The sequence below is a fragment of the Ipomoea nil genome, unplaced genomic scaffold (genome assembly GCF_001879475.1).
Source record: "Ipomoea nil cultivar Tokyo-kokei standard unplaced genomic scaffold, Asagao_1.1 scaffold2480, whole genome shotgun sequence".
Classification (NCBI taxonomy): Eukaryota; Viridiplantae; Streptophyta; class Magnoliopsida; order Solanales; family Convolvulaceae; genus Ipomoea; species Ipomoea nil.
In genome coordinates this window covers 2,877,659-2,904,511 of record NW_017618908.1, presented here as the reverse complement: position 1 = coordinate 2,904,511, position 26,853 = coordinate 2,877,659, and the positions used below count along the sequence as shown (strand labels likewise).

Below are 26,853 nucleotides of genomic sequence, written 5' to 3'. Positions count from 1 at the left end.
TATATATATATATATATATATATATATATATATATATATATATATTATAGAGAGATAATAGAATCACATTAAAATTCTATATTAATAATATAGAATCACTTTTCAAGCAAAAAGGAATCATCATATCAATTCATCAGACAATTATAATCAAATAATTTAGGATAAAACTTCAATAAGCATAGCCGACAATAAATTAAAATCCAAACAGTATATTCATCATTATGGCAAATATGACCACAACAATATAAAAACAAGAAACAATTACCGTCTTAAAATCATTTTTTATCACAATCAACTAGGCATTGAGACTTGAGAGCAAAGCAAAAGGTTATGTCTACTGCACAATCCTACTAGTAACAAGATCAGTCCCCAATAGTTGCAGGGTTTAAGCGCGCTCCCCTCTAATGCGCCTAGCCAGCTGAATGTCCTTCGGCATGATGGTAACCCTCTTGGCATGGATGGCACACAGGTTGGTGTCCTCAAACAGACCAACTAGGTATGCTTCCGCAGCCTCCTGGAGCGCGAGCACAGCATGACTTTGGAACCTCAGATCAGTCTGCCAATCACAAGTTAACAAATCAATTCAGCATCATGTTGTTCCATACCAAAATCAAGGCTAATGTTAATCCAACATCACAATCCTAGCTCATTTCATTAGTTAGAGCAATCCAAATGCTTGTTACGGGTGTATGACAGTGTGATAATCCAGGGCTAATGTTATTCCAACAACACAATCTTAGTTCATTTCATTAGTTAGAGCAAAGCTAGATGCTTATTATGATCCTACAATCATATAACATGGCAGCATGAGATAATCTAATGCTAGTGTTAAACAAATCCAGTATCATACTAGTTAGAAACAACCCAATTGATTGTTACAATTGTAATAATCATAACATGATAGCATGGGATTATCAAGGCTAATGTTATAACTCTAGCATCATACACAATCATAACTCATTTCTTCGGTTATAGCAACTCAGATGATCATTAGAATGATTGAATGTATATTACCTTGAAGTCCTGGGCAATCTCACGGACAAGCCTCTGGAAGGGAAGCTTGCGGATAAGGAGCTCAGTGCTCTTCTGATACTTGCGGATTTCACTGTTTCCAACAATTAAATAATCCCAGATTAGATCAATACAACCAACTCCAAACAGCAAAACAACATGGCAGACAAGATTGCAGAAATAGAAAAACCCTTACCGGAGAGCAACAGTTCCAGGACGATAACGATGGGGCTTCTTCACTCCACCAGTGGTAGGGGCTGATTTCCGGGCAGCCTAGACACACAAGACAATCATGCACATTAGAACACACAAAATTAACATACAACAGAATCACCAATTCAAACCTACACAAATAATTTATTAAAAATTTATAAAATAAATAAATAAAATGAATAATTTTAAAAATTAAACCCTAATTTTTTATTTGAGAAACCCTAAATCCGTATAAATGAAAATCAAGCCCTACAACATATACATTCCCCGCCTACAGCCGTTTAAAAATCAGGATTTATCTAATCAAATTTAAACCCTAAATTTCAAGTATAAAAACCTACAGATAATAATAGATCTACGATTGATTAAACTGTAGTCAGATTCCAAAATAGAAACCCGAAAAAGAATCCTTGTCTCAGGTGAAGACATACCTTCGTAGCAAGCTGCTTCCTCGGAGCCTTTCCACCGGTAGACTTACGGGCAGTTTGCTTAGTTCGAGCCATATCCTCCGATTATCAAGCAAAAATCAAACGCAACAACAAGAATCTGAAAGATTCACACGAAAATTAGATAAAAATCGGAGACAACCGATCCATAATTCAAACGTTACAGAGATTCAACATTCAAATCGGAAGAAAAAAAAAAAACGTAAAAAAAGAGAGAGAAAATAGAGAACACTAACCTCAACAGGATTTTGGTTGGAACTCACGGAAAGCGAAACGGTAGAATGGAGAAAGAGTTGTGAATTTATATAGAGAGCGAGGCATCATCCATCAACGGCTTCTTAGATAGAGAAAGTGGGCCGATTTTGAAAAGTCATGATCCGCGTGCTCGATTCTGATTGGTTGGAATTTTGAAATGAACGGCTGTGATTAGCTGATTAATCTCGCGAGGATCGAGGGTCGTTTGTGTTTCTTTTGTCTCTGTGTTCGCCTTTGGAAAGTTTGACGTGTCTGAAACTCCGCCGACTTTTACTACATAACCGCCCTCTCGTTGCAGGTATGGGCCCGGGTCATGGGCCACGGTCCATGGGCCTGTGCTGAGGAAATTGGGCCTTAGAATATGTTCTCTCTCCCAACTACCCAGAACCAATTCTGATTTATTCTGTTAGTTATTCAGATCGCTAATGGCTTCGTCGTCCAATGGACAGTAAGAAAGGCTATGCGTCGGCGATCGGCGCCGGAATCAGCGCAGCTCTTGCCGCCGTTGCAGCCAAGTTCTTCTCCTCCCAGGTGATTTTTTTACTGTGCACTTAAGCTTAATTTTGAATTTTGAACTTTTTTTTTTTTTAATTACGCTGTGAATAATTGCTTTCAAATGTATTTCTGATTCATTGTCTATTGCTGCACTGTGAAACTCATTCATTCAAGTATCATCTGGATATACGAGTAGGAAATTTTGATTTTCTTTTAGCATTTGTTGCTTGGATTGCTCAATTATCAATTCTGATTCTCTGTTCTGACCTTTTCTGTAAGAGTCAATGTGAATATCCATAACTAGCTTAACCTAGAAGTTGCTACTACTGAAATTTTGAAATATGTATCTACATGATCTAAACTTCAAACTGCTGTAATATATTTGGATTAACTCCTTGATTCAATTCTATATTGCCTTTTTTCTGAATTGCTGGTGTTATTAATTCTTGCAATTTCTTTGACAGGTTCTTAAATATGGCATGGTTGTACTTTGCAACGTGATAATGTGGGGTTGCTATGTTAATAGCCTAAAAGCTCTCTCGTCTCTACAAGCTACTGTAACGAACTCTGCGACCAATTTCCTTTCCTCCGGCTTGGCTGGATTTTTGCTTTTCGAGGAACCTTTACCACTACAGGTCATCTAATGCTTTGCCAAGTTCTCATTTGCTAGAATTTGACTATTTCTTTTAATCATCCACTATCCGGTGTTACTTTTTGTGTGCATTGTAAGAGTTTTTGTCCACTATCTAGTATTTGACTGTTTCTTTGAATCACCTACTATCTAAAGTTTTGACAAGTTCTCATTTACTGGTATTTGACTGTTACTGTTTTTCTTATTGTCTACTCTGTGAGAGTTGAAGTTATATTTCCTGTCTTGATTTATTTCTTCAGTTGCAATTGAAAACTTAGATTGCTTTGGTGCAATGCAAAATAATGACATTGAACCTGGTTCATGACATTACCAAATTCGCTAACTAGCTTGTCTCGTCACAATCTTGCCTTTTTATAGTGGTTTGCCGGTGCTGCACTTATTGTCGCTGGAGTATTTGTTATGAGCAAGTCGAGCATAGAGAGCAAAACACATACAAGCTAGGTGTCTGCCACCGCGGTTTTGTATTCCTTTATGCAATATCAGTTCCCTTTTGAAGGCATGATTCCCAGAATCAGATGCTCAATGTCACCCCAAAATTTTTCTGGTTAAAGAAACACATCCAACCGTAGATTGATTGGATGATATTTGCTCAGGTTATTGAGCATCCCCTTTGTGTAATTCTCAATGTAATCTTTCATTGTTATGATTATCCATATATTTATTTTGAGTTGTATTGTATACTATACTGTATGTTTATCTATATTAAAATCCATGTAGAATAGATTGAGCATCAGCCTCATTTGTTTACCTTATTTTCTTGAAAATGTCAAGGTTCACAAAATGGTAATGAATTGATTGATTATTTATTCATTGTTAGAGATTGATTAGGGAATCTCTATGATATTGATGCTATCCAATATAATCATATATGATTATTGGATATTATCATAAAATGGTTCCCAATAATATTCAATACATGTATAGTATATATGATTGTATATATGATTGTGTCTCTTAAAACTATAGTAAATGTGGGGCAATCTTAATCGAGTTTGTCAAGTTATTGGTTTGATAACTATAATAACTATAATATTTTAAATTGGACTCTGACCTTTTCGGTTTGAACCACTTAATTATAAACAATTTATGTTTGATTTAATTCTTTGTGATCATTGACCAGTTATATTCATAAGATGAGTTTAACTCATAATGCACATTTGAATATTGGTTACGACTTTTCCGTAAATCAAAAACTTTACTATTTTTTTTTTTTTTTTTTTTTTTTTTTTTTTTTTTTTTTTCATTTACTATGCATTCTTAAAAAAAAAAAAAAAAAAAAAACTTTACTATGCAAAAAAATTGCGGTCAACAACGGTTTACACAAAAGCTTCAAAGTCAAAAAATAGGAAGTTTTTTGTACATTGTAAAAGTGAAAAAGGTCTAATCAAAACTGGCCGTTGGTTCGTCTTCACTTTTCAGACCACTGTTCCTCCAGAACCAGAACCCACAATTAAAAAACAGAAACATTACAAAAGTCAGGTGAAAAGGACTACATAAAAGGCATGTCTTACCTCCAAACAACGAATCTCAATAAAACTTCTTCCCCTTTTACTCTAACCCCAAAACTTACTTGACTATGTTACTTTTTCTAATCTCTTTAAATACCCAAAATATTTATTAAAACTAGTCTCCAACTATTACTTAAGAAGCATCGAAAAAATGACATTGAGTAATTTAATACTTAGATTACGTTTATTGTATTAATATCTTTTTGTTTAAAGAAAGAAACGATATATTACTAATCATCTGCCACAAAGACAGCACATAAGAAATCGGGAGGATCATACCTACCTTTCGAACAGTCTGTCTTGAGAAGAAATTTCCTAGCAACACAACGAGCAACTCCATTCGCAGATCGTGGTTTCAATAAGAAATAAAAATAAAAATGACATGGAGTAATTTAATAATAAACAAATATATATATATATATATATATATATATATATATATATATATATATATATATATATATATATATATATATATTTGTTTACTTATTTATTTAAAAAAAAAAAAAAAAAAAAAAAAAAAGGCAAAGGTGTTGGTGTGGGTGCAGTGGTGGTGACAGGTGAAATAAAAACTCTGAAAAACAAGAAAAAAAAAAAAGAGTGTGACTTGTGAGTGAGTGTGCCTTCCTATATGCTCTTTCAACTACTATTCCCTTCTTTCTTTCTTGCATCAGAGCTATTTCTTCTCCTTGGATTTAGGGTTTTCACCCTCCTTTTTCCCTGTCTCCACCTATCTTTCTTGCACTTTCTTCTCTGTAAGCTCTCTGTGAATCTTGTAAGCTTTAATGGGTGCTTAATTTCTTAGCTTGCTCTCATTCTTTTTTGAAGTTTTTGGACTTCTGGAAATGATTTATAGCTGAATTTGAGTTGAAGTTTAATAATCTCATACTTGTGGGACTTTTCTTTAGCTTCTCTTGTGGTGTGTTTTCTGCATGATGTTCAGCTGTATTTCGTGTTCTTGAGTGCTGGGCTTCTTGCTTGGTTGCTGCTATTTGGGTTCTGATATGTGAATTTCAGTGGAGGTGTTTGTTGATGATGATCTGGATTTCAAGTTCTGGGTATTGAAATTGACTGTTTTATAGGGTTTGATCTGAGACGCCCATTATATCCAAACTTGCTATTTTGGGTAATTTTCAGATTGGTTTTGGGTTTTATGAATATGAATTTTGTTGCTAACCCATTCATTATTTGAAAACTGTTGCTTTAGTATAATCCTCCTGGTGAGGATCTTTGTGCTGAATATCTGATGGGTCAGTTTTCATGATCGAGCTTAGTGTTTCTCTTGTTTATGCTCAATTTTGTATCAGTTCTGTAACAATGATTATTCTAAACCAAAAGATGCATATTCGGCAAGGTGCCATCTTTTGTAAGGATTTTTCGTATCCAATGAGAGGGGTGGCTTCAATGGTTGCTCTTTAAGTTTTTGTGACAATTGATATACATACTTGAGTATGATTTCTATGGATTAATTGCCACGTGCTTATTTTGAGTGACGAGGGAAACCCGCAGCCACTACCCGAATGTGTACACTGGATAAAACCCGCCTAGGTTGCCCATAGCTGACCAGCTCAAATCAATAAGGCTAATAGGCCGCTCTCGCTAGGAGACTTAAGAGTTGAACCCTTGTGGTTACCAAGTTAACAGTCTTACCAACTTGGCTGGGTTGCCCCTGCCACATGCTTATTTGCAGAGTTTTGTGTCATCAATTAGTGTATCTCGAAAATTTGCAGCTCAAGAAATTGTTAGCACCTGCTTCCATGGCTACATAGCTATATAATTTTGAAAAGTAAATAGTTTACTTTGATGGACTATTGAAATCAGTATTGCCTACTGCTAAATATCTAATTGGTGTCATAGATAATTAAGTCTTGTCGTTTACGACTTGTGAACATGTGAAAAAATCTAGCTTGATCTGTTTTATACGGCATATTTTGTTATTGATGTATCATGTGTGTTTATTTGTTTATATCAAGATGGTGCCCTTACTTCTGACGATATTTGTGCTGAGAGCTTGTTTTTTTGCCTCAATGTGTCACTATAATGTGATGCTTGTTTGCTATAAATTCTACAATGAATTGAAGTTTTAATGTTTCACGAGGCCCAACTTTTCTTACATTATAACATACAATGCCTGCTTGTATCTGTATCTCAGGCTTCAATATAGTGCATGTGCTATGATTTCGTGTTTCCTCACACTATTTGGGTCAATGATGTTTGATGGTTTTCTACAGTTAGGGCCCCAAAAGTGATGCAGCATCGAATTCGCGTGGGTTAGAGCAGTTGGTAAGTTCAGTATTGCCGGGCTTGTGGTTCTTGAAGTTCTTGATTTCATTCTGCTAGATGTTATGTTCGTGTACTTTTGACCCCGTTTTCCGCCTATTTTGGCAAGAAAATCACTAGAAATGGACTTCAATTGCCGAGATATCTCTTCTCAGTCTTGTCAGTCCTATCTTCAGTCTAAAAAGGAAGAATTATCAAACGTAGAAGCTGGCGTGTCAAGTGACTTTTGCATTAACCGTTTTCTGTTTTGAGCTGGGTGTATTAAAAGCTTCCTTGTTGCTTGGTAAAAATAAAACTTTTTCCCTTTGTGCTTGCTTCTCTTATCTGCTTCGCTGTTTCTGTTTCGTTGATAAGAGTCATGTTGAGGAACACAATCTACTTTTTAGAAAACTATGTTTCGTAATTCTATTGAGTATGCTTTTGTAAATTGGTTACAGGGCTCTTGACTATGGGCAGCCGTTAGGTCCTTGGTTGAGTATTAGTTGCAACGGTTGATTGAGAATTGGAACCAACGTTCGAAGTGGAACCTAGATGGATGACGGTGGGCCTCGAGAAAATGGAAGGTACAAACCGCCACTACATGGTCAGGTAATTACGAATTTATGAATAATAAAAGCTGGGAAGAGTCGTGCCATCACTTTGCCCCAACCAATCTGGCCAGCACTTTGCCCCTTAATTGGGTCGGCCCGGTGCAAACGGGGATTAGTCTGAGTATGTTACGAGCTTAAAGGTGCCTTCTACAGTTAGGACCTGCTCAGGACACCTCGTGGTCTGACCAATCTGTCCTTCTACAGTTAGGGCCTGCTCAGGACACCTCGTGGTCTGACAAAAAAAAATAAAAAATTGGGAAGAGTCTAGTGTTCTTTCTTGAAAACGCACCTTAAATTTTGTGATACTTGAAAAAGCTATCAATTTTTCATCTTGAATGTGGATCATAGGATGAAATGAAGTTCGTCTTTTCAAGCTTTGCACTTTGGGTAATTTCAAAATTTCCGTTTTTCCCCAGTGGTTGATGCAGCATCAGCCATCAATGAAGCAGATAATGGCGATCATGGCTGAAAGAGATGCTGCCATTCAAGAAAGGAACTTGGCCCTTTCTGAGAAAAAGTCTGCCTTGAACGAGCGGGACATGGCTATCCTACAGCGAGATTCAGCGATTGCTGACCGAAATAACGCCATAATGGAACGGGACAACGCCATAGCCACTCTCCAGTATCGTGAAACCTCGATGAATACTGGCAGTATGTCTCCATCGCCCCCAGGTTGCCAAATTACCCGACACCACGTTCATCATCAAACTGCGTATAGCTCGAGGGATATGCACTTAAGTGATGCCATACCCACGTCCCCAGCTGACCCAGAGCCCGCTAAGCCCCGGAGGAACAAACGAGCTAAAGAACCTAAGCCAGCAACGCCTAGAAAGACCTCAAAACCGTCAAAGAAAGCTAAGAAAGAAGCTGATGAGCTTAACAGACAAATTGGCGGGGCTAGTGATGACCTTAACAGACAATTAGGCATGTCGAGGCCAGATTGGAAGGATCAGGACCTCGGGTTGAACCAAGTTTCTTTCGACGATTCAACTATGCCAGTCCCGGTTTGTTCGTGCACTGGAGTCCTACGACCCTGCTACAAATGGGGAAATGGCGGGTGGCAATCCTCGTGCTGTACAACCAATTTGTCAATGTATCCTCTACCCGCTATTCCCAACAAACGACATGCCCGAATTGGTGGTAGAAAAATGAGCGGAGGCGCATTTAACAAGCTAATTAGCAGGCTTGCTGCTGAGGGCCACGATCTATCAAATCCAGTCGATCTGAAGGAACACTGGGCAAAGCATGGAACAAACCGATATATCACCATCAAATAAAACTCCCGAGCTTCTTGATCCCGCACATTATATCTTAAGGTATATGTTTCCTTTGTTCGTTCGAGTAACCGGAGATAACTGTAAAGCACCTCTGTACTTTGAATACCTTAATGCATTTTACCTTAGATTCCAGTTCAGTGTAATATTGGTTGTTTAGCCCTGTTGTTCATGTTTTTCTTGACATTTCCCTGTTACTATCTGTATTCCAGTTCAGTGTAAAGCACCCCCACCCCTACCCCCAAATTGTAGTAGATTCTTGAGGCTTATTTTATGATATATATAATTTGGCCAATATCTATATGGACTATGGTGTTCACATGCCTCTTGTACCATATTGTATATCAAAATTGGGAAGTTTACATCCCCTTTATAATCTCACTTTTTGCAGATTTCTCAACTTATACATGTGACCATTGTTTAATATGGTGGCCATTTGCCCATTTCTACTCTCCAAGCCCAATTGCTGCTTCTTTTACTGTTGTTAAATTTGTGGTTAAGGGTTCGTAAGGCAGAAAAATGACTTTTGGAAAATGTTTTTTAGAAAATTAGTCAATTTTTAGAAAACATTTTCTTTTTCCGTGTTTAGTTATATTCTGAAAAATTGTCTTGGTGTGTTTGGTTCATTTTTTGAAAAATAAATAGAATTATATAATTAAAACATTTTAAATATTCTATTTATATTTATAATAATATTTAAAATAATATTACTTTAAAAAAAAAAAAAAAAAAAAAAAAAAACTGGTTTCCAAAATAATCGTGGTTTGCGGCAGAAATCATGTTTTGAGTGTTGTGGAAACTTCCGCCAAAATGCCTATATTTTTCCCGGTCAACGGAAAATATTTTTCGTTGACTGAATTTTTCTACTGCATTCAAACACTGGAAATTTGGAAAACATTTTTCATAAATCATTTTTCGAATTTTCAAACGGACCCTCCAGGGATGGCAATGTGCCCCATCCCCGTTGGGCATCCTCGCCTCCGTAGGGGATGGGGACGGGGACGGGGAAAAATTTCGGAGATCGGGAACGGGGATGGAGAATTTGACAAACTCCCCGGCGGGGACGGGGATACCACTCCCCGCCCCGCCCCGTCCCCGAAAATAAAAAAAAAAATAAAAATAAATAAATAATATATATAGAATATTATTTTAGGATTAGGAAATAGAATATTTGAATGTGTATACATTGGAATAATATGTATACTGTACTACTGTGTATATAACAACAATAAGTCAATATAATTCATAATGTTTGAATGTTAAACTATTTTTAGTATATATATATATTGCTCTTTCGGATTGGAATGTGAACTTCATTAGTTCGTATGTTATTAAAAATAGTTAAATTTTAATTGCCATTTCAATTCTTTTTATTTCAACTAGTTTCACACTTTGACTAACCCCGTCCCCGCCAAATTTCCCGTGGGATTGGGGATGGGGAATTTTTTCAAATCCTGGTCGAGGACGGGGATGGCGATGGAATCGGGGTAGCGGAGACGGGGACGGGGAGTATACTCCCCGCCCCGTTGCCATCCCTAGGACCCTCAGTAGTAGAGGAAGGAACAATAGGGAATTAAATTGTACTCCATAAAAGGAAACAAGGATATCTCATATTGTATAAGAAAGTATTTTCTACTAATATCCTCCTTATTCCACTAATATCTTAAGAAAGTAAATAGCATAATATCAGTGGCGGACCTAGTGTGGGAGCAGTGGGGGTAGCTGCCCCCACTCACCCACCACATATATATACTACTAGTGCCCAATGTTTTTTTTTTTTAAAAAATAAGTACTTTAAAGTATATTAAGGCAGGATTATATTGAAATTGTTCATGCATAGATAATTGAAGGTTGAATTTGTGTATTTAAATAGGTAATTCTTCTCCGAAAGGTTGAGTCCCCAACCCCAAGGGCCCCCCACACTCCGACCCGACAGAGCATTGTGGGAAGTTGTAAATCACGGTGACTCAATGGTTCAGCAGACAAGGCCAAATGCTGATACGCACAAGGAATTTGCCCACTTTGGACATAATTCGCGCACTGCCGCTGCCGAGATTCTAACCTCCGTCTCTTCTCCCAAATACTACCCACTAAACCATTGAGCTAAGCCCGTGCGGGTTAAATAGGTAATTCTAAGTTTACAAATGCAAGATAATATAGTAAAGATTGATTATAATTGTCAATAAAATAATTGTATAGGTATGGTTGAAACCAAATACGGGACATAAGGGAGAACAAATAAAAATTAGGACATAAAATATTAAATATCTACTAATATTGTTTGAGGAGATTCCGACATTAAGTTTTGTGGTTAAGTTCAATTAAGACTTTAATATTAGAATTAGATTAATGGTGTAGTTATAATTCTATATTAGACTTTAATATTAGAATTAGACTAACGGTGAATTAACGGAAAAGTTAAATGGATAATCATATAATCAATACTATATATAAAAACAAAATCCTGAAATTTTAACTTCCCGCCCAATTCCTAAAAAATCTGTCTTCCTAAAAAAATATATTGATTTCTACTTTCCCATTCGTACAATAACTCTGCGTTAAAATTCTATTCTAATATTATAAAATTGTATAATACAATCTATACTATATATAAAAACAAAATCCTAAAATTTTAACTTCCCGCCCAATTCCTAAAAAATCTCTCTTCCTATAAAATATATTGATTTCTACTTTTCCATTCGTATAATAATTCTGCGTTAAAATTCTTTTCTAATATTATAAAATAGTGTAATACAATCTATACTATATATAAAAACAAAATCCTGAAATTTTAACTTCCCGCCCAATTCCTAAAACATCAGTCTTCCTAAAAAAATATATTGATTTCTACTTTCCCATTCGTACAATAACTGTGCGTTAAAATTCTATTCTAATATTATAAAATTGTATAATACAATCTATACTATATATAAAAACAAAATCCTAAAATTTTAACTTCCCACCCAATTCCTAAAAAATCTCTCTTCCTATAAAATATATTGATTTCTACTTTTCTATTCGTATAATAATTCTGCGTTAAAATTCTTTTCTAATATTATAAAATAGTGTAATACAATCTATATCTATACTATATATAAAAACAAAATCCTGAAATTTTAACTTCCCGCCCAATTCCTAAAAAATCTCTCTTTCTATAAAATATATTGATTTCTACTTTTCCATTTGTACAATAATTATGCGTTAAAATTCTATTCTAATATTATAAAATAGTGTAATACAATCTATACTTCTATACTATATATAAAAACAAAATCCTGAAATTTTAACTTCCCGCCCAATTCCTAAAAAATCTGTCTTCCTAATAAAATATATTGATTTCTACTTTCCCATTCGTACAATAACTCTGCGTTAAAATTCTATTCTAATATTATAAAATTGTGTAATACAATCTATACTATATATAAAAACAAAATCCTAAAATTTTAACTTCCCGTCCAATTCCTAAAAAATCTCTCTTCCTATAAAATATATTGATTTCTACTTTTCCATTCGTATAATAATTATGCGTTAAAATTCTTTTCTAATATTATAAAATAGTGTAATACAATCTATACTATATATAAAAACAAAAACCTGAAATTTTAACTTCCCGCCCAATTCCTAAAAAATCTCTCTTTCTATAAAATATATTGATTTCTACTTTTCCATTCGTACAATAATTATGCGTTAAAATTCTATTCTAATATTATAAAATAGTGTAATACAATCTATACTATATATATAAAAACAAAATCCTGAAATTTTAACTTCCCGCCCAATTCCTAAAAAATCTCTCTTCCTATAAAATATATTGATTTCTACTTTTCCATTCGTACAATAATTCTGCGTTAAAATTCTATTTTAATATTATAAAATAGTGTAATACAATCTATACTATATATAAAAACAACATCCTGAAATTTTAACTTCTCGCCCAATTCCTAAAAAATATCTCTTCTTATAAAATATATTGGTTTCTACTTTCCCATTCGTACAATAATTCTGCGTTAAAATTCTATTATAATATTATAAAATAGTGTAATACAATCTATACTGGTGAAATTAAGACAGAAAAGCCCTTCTAATTGTGTAATATAAGACATAAAAAGATAGAAAAGCCCTTCTAATTCACGGTCAACAAACGGCTTCATTGGCGGAGGATCAAAACTGTCCAACGACCAATAACAATGTCTACTAAGTGGAAATTTTTATTATGGAGGATGAAAAGTGTCAATGTCTCAATAAGTCTAGGACAAAAAATGACATTAACTCCGGAATACAATACAAGAATATTTAATTATAGTTATATTATTATTGTTCCTCACGACCATTATATACTAACAGTACTTGAAAAGAAACTAACAATAATAATAATAATAATATAATAATAATAATAATATAAGTGGTAATAATAATATCTAAAAGTAATTAAGTGTTAATAATAATAGTAAGAATATTAACGTAAGAGTTGTAACATAGAATAAATTGTAATAATTAATAACTATTGTCTAGGATTAAATTTGGAATTGTCAGAAAAGATAAACGACCTTTGGTGAAATTAACTCTTAAATAATTATATATCGATTTAAATATTCTTAATATATTACAACAATTACATTCCGTGCATCGCACGGGTGAAAATACTAGTTAAGGATAAATTAGAAAATCTTAAAAGAAAAAATTAAAACCTGAACAATATGAACCATTCATTTGATTTAATAATTTGGCGGTCATTTTTTCTACCCAATATTAATAATTAAATAAATTCGCTGGTCAAATCCGCTAGTATAATCCGCTAACGCTAACCGCTAACTGCTGATTGTCAAACAAGGATATTGCGAGGTAGTTCTCACTTCAATTTGTTGTGTGATTTGAATACTCTCGTTGTCACAAAATCTCTCAAGTAGTTAATATGGTTGGCTTTATTAATTATATATTTTTAATTTTTTCATGGTATTAATAAAATACTTGGTAAATAAACATATAGCATTATTTTGTATTATAACTTTGATATTTAATTAGAAAAATAGTGCACAAAAAAAGATAATAGATAAAGACAATATAACTAATGAAAATATTTCTTTTAATTAATTTATTGATAATTAATAAAATTTTTTCACTGAATAAAGACATTGTAAGGATAATGTAGCGAATATAATCAATTAATAAATTTGAATATAAAGAATTTTTATATTGAAGAAAAATAAAGACAATATAACTAATAAAATTATTTCTCTTATTTAATTGATTGATAATGAATATTTTTTTTTTTTTGAATAAAGGCATAATGGACACATAATTCTAAATTAAAGAAATGCATATGTATTATTTTTTGTTGTAATTACTAAATTATTATTTATATAATTTAATAAGAGTAAAATAGAGTACTAATTATGCCAACTTTGATTGGGATGAGGTTCGAACCTAAAACCTTTTTTTATTGAAATCAATGAGTAAGTTAACGGTGAACTAACGGCAATTCTTAAAATTTTAACGGAATTAGTAACGGTGTGTGGGTATTTTAGGAAATTTTAGTGTAAAATTTAAATCTGATCAATCTTTTAATTAATCTGAGCCATTCATTTGATTAAAATCTGTGACCGCCATTTTTTCTACCCATTATAGGCCTAACTCTCTTGGACTCTTATTAGTATAGTAGACATATATTATATATACTAAGATTTAACCAATTGTTAGTTTTGCTTAGATGGCAATTAAAAGCCCCTGTATTGTATAATAATAGTGCAGATGGCTAGAGTTCGAACCCTACTGCTTGGCTTCTTTTTTGTTTTCATTTTATTTAGTTTGGCTTCTTTTTTGTCATTTTTTAATATTAATAGTGAGATGAGTGAACTTTTGTTCTTGACATTTTTTTAATATTAATAATAAGAATTCTAATTTTCTTTTTTGTTTTCATTTTATTTAGTTTGGCTTCTTTTTTGTCATTTTTTAATATTAATAGTGAGATGAGTGAACTTTTGTTCTTGACATTTTTTAATATTAATAATAAGAATTCTAATTTTTTTTATTTGTATCATTGAGACTTCTTCTCTTTTTTTTTTTTTTTAATATTAATAGTGAGATGAGTGATTTATAATGTGTTTTTCATTCAAACTATTTTATGTAATTAATTATGTTTTATATTTTGTTTTAAATATTTTGTTGTCTTTATATATTTTGATTTTTTTTTTATCTCTAGTCAACAATATTTATGACTCGGTCTCTAAGTGTTTCAATTCATTTTTAAAAAATATATCTCATTAAGTTTAATCTTTCGCCCCCACTTAAGAAGATTTCTGGGTCCCCCACTGCATAATATCCGATTCTCTGCTAATATTCTCCTCGATTCCTTGTTGCAATCCAATAACTTATGCTTTATTTATAATCTAAAATATTCTTGATTGATTCTCATTTCCATTTGTGTCCTGATTTCCTTTCTTTCTTTAAGTAAACAATCCACTCATGGCTCAATGGGAATGCAGAGTCAATATTCTAACGAAGAAGACGAAGAATTGGACCTAACCTAATGGGCCTGGCAAGAAACCCTTGACCCGAATTCAGCGACGATTCGATTTATGAGATGAGATGAGATGCAAATGAAATTCACGCCAAATTCACTCGGACTTCCCAATCGGTCCGGTCTCCATCGCCTTCACCCGAATTTCGGGTTTTGTCCTAACGCGGTTACTTCGTGCCGGCACCTCTGCCATAGATAGCGACACGTTCAAAGGAGAGAGAGAGAAGAGAGAGAGAGAGAGCTCAACCTTACCGTCATTTTTTATGCAAAATACAAAGTTTTTGTCTTCTTTTCAATGCTTCTTTTCTGCTCTTACGACTTGTGCGTTTAACCGCAATCACCGCCGTATTAAGCGGGAAAAATATCGGGCGCTCGGAGAGGAAAAAAAAAATCCCCTTTATTAAGCTTCATTTCGCTCTCGCGGAATCGCAGAACAGCGCCGCACGTTGTCGACATTGCCTGTGAGTGAGTTAAAGCGATTCGGGCAGCAATTTACTGGTACATTTCTTCACGAAAGTCTCTCTCTCTTTGCTTCTAGTATGTTCTTTTGCTTTGTCTTGTTTGCTTGGTCTGTTGTTATCTTCTCTTGTTTGTAGACCTAGATTGATTTGACTTGATTGGGTTTTGAGCTGCTTTCTGAGTTAGGGGTTTTTGTTTTCAGGAAGTTTTGACTGTTCTGATGGAAGCTGGTGAGATTCTGTGAACTGAAAATCTTTTCTTGTCTGGCTAAGAACATCGTTAAAGGGGCATTCTTATATTGTTTTGGTCTCAATCCTGTCATTTTCCTGTTCAGTTAAGGTGAAAGTTGGAATCTTTATTGTGTTTTTTGGGAATTTAGGGTGTAAGTTACTGCAATTTCAGATTAAGATAGGTTTGGTTGTGGTTACACATCACTATATTGGCTGATTGTTATGGCTCAGTCAAATTCTAAGCCGCCCATTGGGCAGAATTTTGGGTTTGGAGCTTCTCATGCCAGGTCATTATCTCAGCCGCACTTTTTTGCAAACAATTGCTTGCCACCAATGCCACCAGCAAACTCTGGTATGAAGGATGTACAAATGGATGAAGTAGAGGTGAATCCGAGAGGTACACCTATTGCTTCTGTTGTGAAAGAGAATGTTTTCCGAGGTAGTGACAGTCTACCACCTCGTAAAGGACATCGCCGCTCTAACAGTGATGTTCCAATGGGATTCTCTGCTATGATTCAATCTTCTCCTCAATTAATGCCCATAAGCGGTCATGGGGTGTTTGGCAAATCGGAATATGGCGGAGATTTTTTGGGAAGGGAAAAACCCATCTGTTTGCAGAAACGGGAAATTGATGTGAGTGGTGAAGGAAAGAACAACGCTGAGGGAATGGGTGATATGAAATTAGAGGGAGAGGTTATTGATGAGTTATTCTCTTCATACATGAATTTGGATAATATGGAAAGATTCAACACTTCTGGGACTGATGATAAAGACAAGGACAGCATGGTCAGTGGCACCAAGATGAGTGGCGGTGACAGTGGTAATGAAGTAGAAAGTGTCTCTAAAGGAAAAGGTGCCCAAATCCATATAACAGGTTCAAGAGAAGGAGTCAAAAGATGCGCTGCTGGAGATATTGCTCCAACTTCTAGACACTGCAGGAGTCTTTCAATGGATAGCGCACTTGAAAATTTGAATTTTGGTGATGAGTCACCAAAGTTACCTGCTTCTCTAGGAAATTGGGTTGGGCAGCTTTCTCCTAGCAATTCAGGATATGAAAGCTCTAGCAAGTTGAATTTTGACGTTGGAAATGCTGAATTTAATGAAGCTGAAATGAAAAAGATTATGGCTGATGAAAGACTTGCTGAGATTGCAACATCTGACCCTAGACGTGTCAAAAGGTGTGGTGCAAATAGCCAAATACATTTTCTTCCTTAACTATAATTCTGTAAAGAATTTGTTGACTTAGTCCATCTGTGTCATTTGTTAATTTATTTTTGTTGCAGGATTTTGGCTAATCGCCAATCAGCTGCCCGCTCTAAGGAGAGAAAGGTGCGCTACATATCAGAGTTGGAGCTTAAGGTTCAAACTCTGCAATCCGAGGCAACCACTTTGTCAGCCCAAGTTAATATTATGCAGGTGATTTGGAAGCTTGTGGAATTACTCTAAACTTCCTTTGAGGATTGAACTTGATGAGTATGTAATTGATTGTCGTGCTTCTGTTTACAGAAAGATCTTGATGACCTTTCAAGTCATAATCATGAATTGAAATTCCGTCTTCAAGCTATGGAGCAACAAGCACAACTCAGAGACGGTATTTCCTTCCTTTACAAGCATCTTTGCATGTGTTGCATCAACAGATTTAGGGTGTGTTTGGTTGGTGGGTTTTGCCCATAGGAATGGGTATGAAAGTGATTGTTGTTGTTTGGTTGATAGGTTTTTAGAACACTACTATGGGTTTCGAATACTCCATCAATTGAAAAACCCATACCCAAATAAAATAAGGGTTTCATTCTTATTCATTCTCAAGCACTACTATTAGTAATCATTCTCATTCCACCCTACTACCAAACATGTTAAATACTTTCACCAAAACCCATTACCATTACCATTACCAAGTATTTGATACCCATTTTGATTTCGATTCCAATTCCTATGTGCGAACCAAACACACCCTTATAACAATCTGTGCTCCAGGTGTATAATAACCACTTCCCATTTGTAAATCCCTTCTCTTTTCATGTTACCCCTCTTTGAGTTGATTTTCCAAAATGTTGTGGTAGGTGGTTTCTAAAAGAGAAAAGGGGGAAGGGTGTGGGAGGGGGGCGGGGCGGGGCGGGGGGGGGGGATGACCAATGACATTTTTCAGTTTAACAAATCTTCTTGTACTTTGACTATTGGAGAGAGAATCTAGAACGAAATTACCTTGTTTTCCCATTGGCCTTAAAACTGAAAAAGGAGGTTCTCTATTTATTTCTTTTTTCCCCTTTTAGGTGCCGGGTAGAGGGAGGAAAGGAGGGGTTGTTTAGATGATTACCCACTCACCAACCTTCCTTCTGAGAAAAGTTTGTCTTGTTAATTATGTTGAGAAAGGAATTTCATACTTAATGCATGACTTTAACAGTTTAACTAATCATGTCATCTCGACCAACTGCCAAGTGGGCACTTATATTTCTCGGACTTAGTTTTTAACAGTTGCTTGTCTGTGCTATATTCATTTGAAGCACCATTTCACATCACCTTCGGCTAACTAGGCTTTCCATACATCAGCACTTTGAATAGTGCAAGTTATCTTCCATCATAATGACCACACAGTAGTATACCATCAGTGTTGCAAAAATCGCGCCTAGGCGGTAGGCGGTCGGCCACCTAGGCGCTTTAGGCACCGATTAATCGCTCTAGGCGCCCTAGACGGTCCCCAGGTGCCTAGCGGTTTTTTCAACCTTGTACACAATATATATATATATATATATATATATATATATATATATATATACACACACACAATTGTATCATACCCCGGAGAAATGCTTAACTTGCGGTTCTATTTGGCAGCTCTGCACGAGGCACTAACTGCAGAAGTGCAACGTCTAAAGGTTGCAACAGGCGAGCTGAGTGACGAGTGTAGACTATCATCGAGTTGCGTGCCCCAGGAAATTCTTCAGCGTCACATGTCCCAGATGCAGCGCCAGCAGCCCGGTCAAGGTCCACAGTTGTCGATGGCAACATCAAGAACCGCATCAACCTAAGCGACGCCTACATCAGCGCGAAGCCTTGCAGAGTTTTTCGGGGGATGTTTTGTTTTATTGCGCTCATTTAAACTCGAAATTTGATCATATCACATAGGACTTTTTTTTTGTCTATACTTAGACTATACAGGATGTGAACTTAAAATATATCACAGGTTGTCATGTCTTTGACTCTTTGTCTGAGATTTTTTTGTACGTGGTTTGTGTTTTATATATATACTCCATTCATGTTTGCTACGGAGTATTTGATTTCATGAGGAATCGTTTGTTTGTCAATTGGATCCTACGATTATAGTGGTATTATCAGGATTGATCCACGATTTTTAAACGTTGCAATCTCAGTTCACGTACTCAATTCACGTATAAACAGAGATTAATTTGAGTATGGTACGGGTTTAAAGGTGCATCCTACATGACACTTCATGGTTTGACCCAAAAAATATTTTATTTTTTCTTTCTTTTTTAAAAAAAAAAAATTGTTTTTCTTTTCTTTTTCCTCCTTGTTTCTCTTTCCTTGTTGTCTTGTCTGGACAAAAACCACCAAAAAAATTCTACTATTACAGCTCGTTTGGTTTGCTGGAAAATATTTGAAGGGAAGTGAAATTGAAATTCTATGGAAAATAAATTCCAAGAAAATAGATTCCATTGTTTGGTTGGTGAAAAAGAAATTACTGGGAATATGAGTTCCATTGTTTGGTTGAGTTTGGAATGGTAAAAAATAATGATTACAATGACAAATATAACCCTACACAACAATAATAATATAATAATGAGAGTAATTAATAAAGAATGATGAGGGTAAAATAGTCATATTAGTTTTCCATGGAAAACTTTTTCCATGAAAAACAAAATACTTAGTAGGAATTTGTTTTCCTCATTCTCAAGGAAAACATTTTCCAATGGAAAATGTTTTCCATCCAACCAAACAACATAAAACATCATTTTCCTTTACCTTTAGGAAAACATTTTCCATGGAAAATGTTTTCCATCCAACCAAACACCCCCTTAGTGATGGGTTTTTGTAATATTTTTTTCCTCATACTTTTAAATTGTTTTCTTTATTGACCCACAAAAAACCTAAGCAAAAATCCACCAATTGGGTTTGCTTTATTCAATATGGGCTCCAATGTACAATAATATCCAATTTTGCAGGAAAAGCAAGTGAGTGGCACTTTTGTCATTTCAGGCAATGGTTCCCTTATTTGCCCCAAAATTCCCAGGGGGACAAAAGCTTGAGGGAACCCTTAAACCCTACAAATAAAACAAAAGGCCAACAAAAGCATTCTGACATTGACCACAACAAATCTAATTTCTCTGCAACATACATTCTCCTGAAGTTATTATAATATGTAAAAAATATATTTTTATTTTATATTTTCCTCAAATTACGGTAAAATTACTTTTGTTATCCAATATTATTAAGTTTAATCTACTCTTTTCTTCTCGAATACAAAAAAAAAAAAAAAAAAAAAAAAAAAAAAAAACAACCATCAACAACTAACTATATAAATCGTAACTAAGCCACTCCCACGCAATTAGTTGCCAAGAGTAACCTTATTCCATTCGAGAGTCTCCAAGCATTCGTCATTCCAAAAATAAATTATCAATTTTTAAAACATTCAAATCAATGCAGAAATTTAGTTTAACGATAAATATGTCGCGTCTTGCAAATCCAAGAAGTATAAAGTCATCATTATCTTTTTTTTTTTTGAATGCTACTAGCTCTATTACATTGTAGTATCTGTTCATATACTTTCTCAACCTACTGAAACACAAAGAGCTAATAACGCCTCTCGAACTCACAATCTTCCAAATGGAAGTCCAACCCGGGTACCATTGGACCACATAGTCCTGGTAAAGTCATCATTATCTAAATTATATATTGTACACCATATATTAAAATGACAAAAACATTTCAGAAATAACAAGAAAGGAACAAACTTTATCTTATTTTAAAGTAATAACAAGAAAGGAACAAACTTTATCTTATTTTAAAGTAATAACAAGAAAGGAACAAACTTTATCTTATTTTAAAGTATTTATGTGAATTTTTTTTTTTTAAAATATTATGATCCTAAGATGATAATTACGTTAAATTTTGAGTAATCTAAAGTTACCTAATAATGAATTAATGATTCTTTAGATTTGGATAGATTAAAATCTCTTCTACTGATGATAGGAGATCAGTGGTGTATTATTTATAGGATCTGAAAAAAAAAAATGGGGATTTCAGATTTCTGCTAGAAGTAGAAATAGAAATAGAAATCTTTGTTTGGAGAGGAGTGGGCAAGAAATCAAAAAATATCTGTCGCCATGGACCATTCGTATCCTCAGCTTTACCTTTGTAATAGTAGAGTACAAGAAGGAGTGTATTTATAAAAGTCACGTTCTTGGAAAACCCAAAACATCTTTTTTTTTTTTTTTTTTTTTTTCTAAATTTTCTCTCCTCTTTATTAAACCCACTTCGCAGATAATAATAATTATAAAAGATTTGGTTGTGTTGTAGGGTTTCGAATGTTTCTTTTTTATTTTTTCTGATACTGCTAACTCGATATATCCTAAACTCCGTCGCCGCCGATTCGACTGGTTGACTTGCCGCCGTTTTTCGCGTCGATTTCCGCCTGTTCTTTGGCAGTAGTGGGCTGGTACGCCTTGGATCTGTTGTTGTCGGTTGGTTCTGGGAGCTGGGGGGTTTTGTATTTTTTGAATTTTCGGACCGTTGAGTTGGCCGGAGATGGCGGAGAAGAAGGTGGAGGAGCAGGAGGAGGGCGGCGCGGCGGTGAAGGGCGGGGAGTTGTTATTCTGTGGGTGCACGAACTGGGACGGCATTGGCCGGCGCAAGGTGTCGCCGGAGTTCAACCTGATTTCGCCGACTAGGCTCCGGCCTCTCGTCGGCGTCAATATTTGCTTTGTCGCCGCCGGCTGTGGTAAAGTTACTCAATTTTAGTATTCTTAAATTTGAAAGCTTGAAACTTTAGCAGTTTTACTAAACTGCTTGTTTGAGGTTGCTTATGATGTTTTGTTCTTGGTAACTTCTATGCTGGTTTTGCAGTAAACTTGAAAGTACCTGTGAGTTCAATTGTTTGGTTTTTATAAATGTAGCATCTTTTCATTGTGTTGCACTGGAACTTAATTGCTTATTTGATGCTACTTATGATGTTTTTTTCTTGGTAACTTCTATGCTGGTTTTGCAGTAAATCTTTAAGTATCTGTGGGTTTAATTGTTTGGTTTTTATAAATGTAGCATCTTGTCATTGTGTTGAACTGGAACTAAATTGCTTATTTGAGGCTACATATGATGTTTTGTTCTTGGTAACTTCTATGATGGTTTTGCTGTAAATCTCTGGGTTTAATTGTTTGATTGTTATGAATGTAGCATCTTGTCATTGTGTTGCAGAACTAAATTGCTTATTTGAGGCTACATATGATGTTTTTTTCTTGGTAACTTTGATGCGGGTTTTGCAGTGAATTTTTAACTATCTGTGGGTTTAATTGTTTGGTTTTTATAAGTGTAGCATCTTGTCATTGTGTTGAACTGGAACTAAATTGCTTATTTGATGCTACTTATGATGTTTTTTTCTTGGTAACTTCTATGCTGGTTTTGCAGTAAATCTGTAAGTATCTGTGGGTTCAATTGTTTGGTTTTTATGAATGTAGCATCATGTCATTGTGTTGCAGAACTAAATTGCTTATTTGAGGCTACATATGATGTTTTTTTCTCGGTAACTTCTATGTTGGTTTTGCAGTAAATCTGTAAGTATCTGTGGGTTTAATTGTTTGGTTGTTACAAATGTAGCATCTTGTCATTGTGTTGCACTGGATACTGAAGGTCGATGCTACACGTGGGGTCGGAATGAGGCATGTATTTTCTTGTATGCCTACTACTTATTTGCTTAAATGCTGTAGATTTCTGGTAATGTGTATAAAGATGAGGACTTTTTCGTATGCAGAAGGGACAGCTTGGTCATGGAGATAAAATTACCCGTGATAGACCAACGGTTGTTTCAGAGCTCTCTAGGTATGCTTGAAAGATTGTATCTTTTTAATTGCGTGCTCTAATTTGAATCTAACTTGATATGCGCTCTAATTTGAATCTAACTTCTCATATGATACGCTTGTTGAATTCTGTAATATGAAATTGTTTTGGACCTTTGATTTGCGTTTTTCATAACTTTGAGGTTTATCTCATTTGTTTGGACAATGTTGTCAACTGATTCTAATAGGATGGTCTAAATGGTTATCCACCGAAATGTTATATGTATAGTCAAGAATGTTCTCGTGACCCCTTCTTGATCCCTTAAATATTTTTTTTCAGGCATAAAATTATTAGAGCGGGATCTGGAAGGAGCCATACTGTAGTTGTAACTAACGAGGGGCAGTCCTTCTCCTTCGGTTGGAATAAACACGGGCAGCTCGGGACAGGATCGGTTAAAAACGGTGGGTATCTGTCACCTTCTTTGAGGGAGTAATCTGTCATTTCATTTATCGGATTACGGTTCAATAACGTCCTTGCCCTTTCCTCTGGTCATTGCAGAATTTGAGGAATCTCCAGTACGTTGCCTTGTATCCGAAGTCAAAACAACTTCTTGTGGAGCTGACTTTACTGTGTGGTTAACCTCCATCGAAGGATCTTCTATATTGTATGGCTGTGGATTTGATTTTAATTCACGTTTACTTTCGAGATTCTCCAACGTTGTTTATTCTTTGATCTCCTTGTTGTTTCATGGTTTTCAGAACGGCCGGTCTGCCACAGTATGGTCAGCTTGGCCATGGCACCGACAATGAGGTATGTAGATTTCATCTTCTTTTTTTTAAAAAAAAAATAAATTATTGTACTTTGTAGCTTAATATTTATAGATATTTAATTGATAAAATTGAAATTTGTTCTTTTTCGTCACAGCACAATACCAAAGATAGTTCGGTGAGACTTGTGTATGAAGCTCAACCGAAACCCCGAGCAATAGCTGCCCTTGCTGGAGAAACCATAGTTAAAGTAGCTTGCGGTTCAAATCACACAGGTTCTTAACATAACCGTTTATATACATATAAATAAATAAAGAAAAAAAAAAGAATTATGTATGTTGTGCTTTTATTGCTGCTAACTTCGTTTGCTTTTAATTTTGTGTTATGATCAGTTGCGGTTGATAAAAATGGATCTGTTTATACGTAAGTTCTCTTTGGATGGTTTAACTTATATGACACACGTATATTCGATACACAATACACGCAACGATTAACTCTTTTTCTGCCTTTTGACTAAATTTTCAGCTGGGGCTTCGGTGGTTATGGAAGGTTTGTATTCTTCGGGGGTCATTTTACGTAATATTTTTTGTTTAATAAGAACCTTAAGTGCTTACCCGCTGATCGATTGCAGGCTTGGACATAGAGAGCAAAAGGATGAGTGGACTCCTCGACGTGTTGATGTCTTTACTAGGCAAAATTTTCTGCCCCCGGAAGCTATAGTATCAGCCGGTTCGGTAAACTCGTCGTGCACTGCTGGTATGATATGCATCATTCAACCTTTTAGGAGTGGGATGGATAATTTTATCGCCTTTCCATTGATCTCTTGCTTGCCTATCAAGCAATTTTTTTTTTTGAGTACTATTGACTCGGTTACAATGTAGTATCTGTTCATATCTACTTTCGCAACCTATTGAAGCACAAATAGTCAATACACGACCCCACTAGGGCTCAAACCCATGACCTCCTATTTGGGAGAGTCACTTTATGCCACTAGACCACAAGCAGCATCGGGCAATACTTGAATAATGCATTTATTAGTGTTTTTATGTTTTGCCTTTTATCCAGGGGGAGGACAGCTATACATGTGGGGCAAAATAAAAAACACGGGGGATGATTGGATGTATCCTAAACCGCAAATGGATTTAAGGTTCCTTCCCACTTATGCATTTGCTAATTTTTCTTTTGGCCGAACAATACAAAACGGTTCGTCATAATAGTTATGAGGCTAACTGTCTGACTTTTATTTTTACGTTATGTACTTTGAAGTGGCTGGCACTTGCGTTGCATGGATTCGGGCAATATGCATCACTTTGTCGGTGCTGATTCCTCGTGTATAAGCTGGGGGCATGCGCAATCCGGGGAGCTGGGATATGGGCCGAACGGACAAAAGTAATTTACATTATATTTTACGATATTATGGGTTTCTTTTGTCGCCCGTTTTCTTTTTCCTTTTTTTCTTGGCTTTGGGGGGTTGGTGGTGAACGTTGTACATCTTTTATTTGTTTATATTTATTTTTCACCTATGCTACCTCGTGCAGGTCTTCCGCAATTCCTAAAAAAGTGGAAATCCTCGAAGGCATGCATGTTCTAAGGTTGGTGTTGGATATCCACAACTCGATCATTTGACCACGAAATTATGGTTGTGTTTTTTCCTCGGGCATTTATTCTTCTTCATATTTTGTTTCTTTCGGCAGTGTTGCTTGTGGGTTTGCACACTCCATGGTTGTCGTTGACAGGACAGATGTCGGTGATAAATTGGACCAGGTAAGTTTTAGGCTACTACCACCTCTTCTCTTCGAATTTGTTTATATTGGGAACTTCGGTATGCCAAGAACCACATATATACATTCACGACATTATCTTTGAAGCCATTTGATTTCGCCATTTTCTTTATTTTGCGGTGTGCTTCTAAGTATTGAAGTCGAGGAAGATTTCTAACTCTCGTTAGCTATATCTTGACAGCTTGAAGTATACGATGGCAAGGCTTCCGAAGAAGGTAATGCTCTCTTGCCCCGGGTCTTTGTAATCTCGCTACCAATGTTGAAAAAATCGCTAGGCGCCTGGGGACCGCCTAGAGCGCCTGGCGGGTGCCTAGGAGGCCGACCGCCTAGGGCGCCTAGGAGGCCGACCGCCTAGAGCGCCTGGCGGGCGCCTAGGCGCGATTTTTGCAACACTGCTCGCCACAATGAGTTCATAGGCAAATGTCTCGTTTCAAACAAACATTTATATTCGTTGGAATACCTCTCCTCTTATTCCCGATTCTTTCAATGCTACAGTACCCGAGAACGAAACTCCGGTTCCTGAAAAAGCTCCCAAGAAAGCTACGAAGTCTGCTACAAACTCCAAAAAGAGGAAGAAGGCGAAGGACTCATCATCGGAGTCTGAAGAAGAGGAGGAGGAGAACAGCGACTATGACAGCGATGACAGCGAAGAACGGGCAAACGGGAAACCTGCGGGTAGGGGGAGAGGCGGCAAGGGCGGTAGCAAATCGACACGCGGGAAAAAAGGCGGTACCGGTCGCGGTAGGGGCCGCCCGCCTGCTGCAACCAAGAGCAGTGCCAGCGAGAAAGCGAAAGGCGGCTCGGGTAAACGAGGAAGGCCCAAGAAATCAAACTAGCGGTACCCAGTACCTATCCTGATTAAGTGATAACAAATCTGTTCATATGAGAGTAAATGTAATTTTACCCTGATTGCCATTGCCATTGCCATCATTTGCAGTGGTTTATGTATTCCCTTCTTCTATCCTTAGAGATTGCTTACATACTCTCTTAACATTAAATTAGAAATTTCTTTGGAAAATTTGACAGAGCTGACAGCTGATGAAAATGAGTATGTAGTGTTGTATCTGTCAGCTCGTTTTTGGAGAGCGCAAGAAAGCAAAAGATATCGAAATTTCTAGTTTTTTATAACTCGGGTTTCTCAGTTTTGCTAAACTATATTTTGGATCCCATGAATCTGATGAAAATGAGTCTGTAGTGTTGAATGTCTCAGCTTGTTTTTGCAGAGTTCAAGAAAGCAAAAGATATAGAAATTTTTAGGTTTTTTTTTTTTTTTTTTTTTTTTTTTTTTTTTTTTTAACTCAGGTTTTCCAGTTTTGTCAAATTATATTTTGGATTTCGTGAAGCTGATGAAAATGAGTCTGTAGTGTTGTATG

At 35.7% G+C, this 26,853-nt stretch overlaps 5 protein-coding genes across 11 annotated transcripts; 4 read left to right on the top strand and 1 right to left on the bottom strand.

Moving 5' to 3' along the window:
- Nucleotides 1-162: 162 nt before the first annotated feature.
- On the bottom strand, nucleotides 163-2,009 carry LOC109152909 (histone H3.3). Its single transcript, XM_019300595.1, has 5 exons — nucleotides 1,907-2,009; nucleotides 1,656-1,770; nucleotides 1,208-1,284; nucleotides 1,015-1,105; nucleotides 163-556 (listed from the first exon to the last, which is right to left on the bottom strand). Exons 2-5 carry the CDS (start codon nucleotides 1,725-1,727, stop codon nucleotides 386-388), a joined length of 411 nt encoding a protein of 136 aa, XP_019156140.1. The 5' UTR covers nucleotides 1,728-1,770; nucleotides 1,907-2,009; the 3' UTR covers nucleotides 163-385.
- A 331-nt stretch (nucleotides 2,010-2,340) lies between these two features.
- LOC109152910 lies at nucleotides 2,341-3,736 on the top strand. Its single transcript, XM_019300596.1, has 3 exons — nucleotides 2,341-2,456; nucleotides 2,885-3,055; nucleotides 3,430-3,736. Exons 1-3 carry the CDS (start codon nucleotides 2,367-2,369, stop codon nucleotides 3,511-3,513), a joined length of 345 nt encoding a protein of 114 aa, XP_019156141.1. The 5' UTR covers nucleotides 2,341-2,366; the 3' UTR covers nucleotides 3,514-3,736.
- A 1,429-nt stretch (nucleotides 3,737-5,165) lies between these two features.
- On the top strand, nucleotides 5,166-9,045 carry LOC109152906 (protein BASIC PENTACYSTEINE6-like). 5 transcript variants are annotated; one of them, XM_019300591.1, is made up of 4 exons: nucleotides 5,166-5,335; nucleotides 6,816-6,863; nucleotides 7,298-7,448; nucleotides 7,867-9,045. In XM_019300591.1, exons 3-4 carry the CDS (start codon nucleotides 7,392-7,394, stop codon nucleotides 8,725-8,727), a joined length of 918 nt encoding a protein of 305 aa, XP_019156136.1. In that variant the 5' UTR covers nucleotides 5,166-5,335; nucleotides 6,816-6,863; nucleotides 7,298-7,391; the 3' UTR covers nucleotides 8,728-9,045. The 5 variants fall into 5 exon arrangements, with proteins under 5 accessions (XP_019156136.1, XP_019156135.1, XP_019156137.1 ...); XM_019300590.1 differs by having other exon boundaries at nucleotides 6,812-6,863; XM_019300592.1 differs by having other exon boundaries at nucleotides 6,812-7,143.
- A 6,326-nt stretch (nucleotides 9,046-15,371) lies between these two features.
- LOC109152904 (transcription factor RF2a-like) lies at nucleotides 15,372-19,232 on the top strand. 3 transcript variants are annotated; one of them, XM_019300587.1, is made up of 6 exons: nucleotides 15,373-15,739; nucleotides 15,887-16,569; nucleotides 16,600-17,108; nucleotides 17,214-17,346; nucleotides 17,437-17,521; nucleotides 18,763-19,099. In XM_019300587.1, exons 2-6 carry the CDS (start codon nucleotides 16,153-16,155, stop codon nucleotides 18,954-18,956), a joined length of 1,338 nt encoding a protein of 445 aa, XP_019156132.1. In that variant the 5' UTR covers nucleotides 15,373-15,739; nucleotides 15,887-16,152; the 3' UTR covers nucleotides 18,957-19,099. The 3 variants fall into 3 exon arrangements, with proteins under 3 accessions (XP_019156130.1, XP_019156131.1, XP_019156132.1); XM_019300585.1 differs by having other exon boundaries at nucleotides 15,372-15,739; nucleotides 15,887-17,108; nucleotides 18,763-19,232; XM_019300586.1 differs by having other exon boundaries at nucleotides 15,372-15,739; nucleotides 15,903-17,108.
- Nucleotides 19,233-21,360: 2,128 nt separating this feature from the next.
- Nucleotides 21,361-26,608, top strand: LOC109152902 (protein RCC2). Its single transcript, XM_019300583.1, has 16 exons — nucleotides 21,361-21,883; nucleotides 22,753-22,814; nucleotides 22,907-22,974; nucleotides 23,272-23,393; nucleotides 23,491-23,596; nucleotides 23,691-23,742; nucleotides 23,857-23,974; nucleotides 24,092-24,122; nucleotides 24,225-24,248; nucleotides 24,331-24,455; nucleotides 24,765-24,846; nucleotides 24,966-25,088; nucleotides 25,238-25,291; nucleotides 25,394-25,463; nucleotides 25,662-25,695; nucleotides 25,976-26,608. The coding sequence occupies exons 1-16, from the start codon at nucleotides 21,691-21,693 to the stop codon at nucleotides 26,314-26,316; spliced, it is 1,605 nt and encodes a 534-aa protein (XP_019156128.1). The 5' UTR covers nucleotides 21,361-21,690; the 3' UTR covers nucleotides 26,317-26,608.
- Nucleotides 26,609-26,853: the final 245 nt, after the last annotated feature.

Bases quoted from the DNA above. Each gene is read 5' to 3' on its own strand.
- LOC109152909 (XM_019300595.1), bottom strand. From the start codon at position 1,727: ATGGCTCGAACTAAGCAAACTGCCCGTAAGTCTACCGGTGGAAAGGCT. The intron at 1,285-1,655 runs GTATGTCTTCAC...TTGTGTGTCTAG, and splicing joins GGAAGCAGCTTGCTACGAAG to GCTGCCCGGAAATCAGCCCC. The intron at 1,106-1,207 runs GTAAGGGTTTTT...TGTTGGAAACAG, and splicing joins CCTGGAACTGTTGCTCTCCG to TGAAATCCGCAAGTATCAGA.
- LOC109152910 (XM_019300596.1), top strand. From the start codon at position 2,367: ATGGACAGTAAGAAAGGCTATGCGTCGGCGATCGGCGCCGGAATCAGC. The intron at 2,457-2,884 runs GTGATTTTTTTA...TTTCTTTGACAG, and splicing joins CCAAGTTCTTCTCCTCCCAG to GTTCTTAAATATGGCATGGT. The intron at 3,056-3,429 runs GTCATCTAATGC...GCCTTTTTATAG, and splicing joins AGGAACCTTTACCACTACAG to TGGTTTGCCGGTGCTGCACT.
- LOC109152906 (XM_019300593.1), top strand. From the start codon at position 7,392: ATGGATGACGGTGGGCCTCGAGAAAATGGAAGGTACAAACCGCCACTA. The intron at 7,449-7,866 runs GTAATTACGAAT...GTTTTTCCCCAG, and splicing joins AACCGCCACTACATGGTCAG to TGGTTGATGCAGCATCAGCC.
- LOC109152904 (XM_019300585.1), top strand. From the start codon at position 16,153: ATGGCTCAGTCAAATTCTAAGCCGCCCATTGGGCAGAATTTTGGGTTT. The intron at 17,109-17,213 runs GTGTGGTGCAAA...TTTTTGTTGCAG, and splicing joins GACCCTAGACGTGTCAAAAG to GATTTTGGCTAATCGCCAAT. The intron at 17,522-18,762 runs GTATTTCCTTCC...TCTATTTGGCAG, and splicing joins ACAAGCACAACTCAGAGACG to CTCTGCACGAGGCACTAACT.
- LOC109152902 (XM_019300583.1), top strand. From the start codon at position 21,691: ATGGCGGAGAAGAAGGTGGAGGAGCAGGAGGAGGGCGGCGCGGCGGTG. The intron at 21,884-22,752 runs GTAAAGTTACTC...TTACAAATGTAG, and splicing joins CTTTGTCGCCGCCGGCTGTG to CATCTTGTCATTGTGTTGCA. The intron at 23,394-23,490 runs GTGGGTATCTGT...TGGTCATTGCAG, and splicing joins GACAGGATCGGTTAAAAACG to AATTTGAGGAATCTCCAGTA.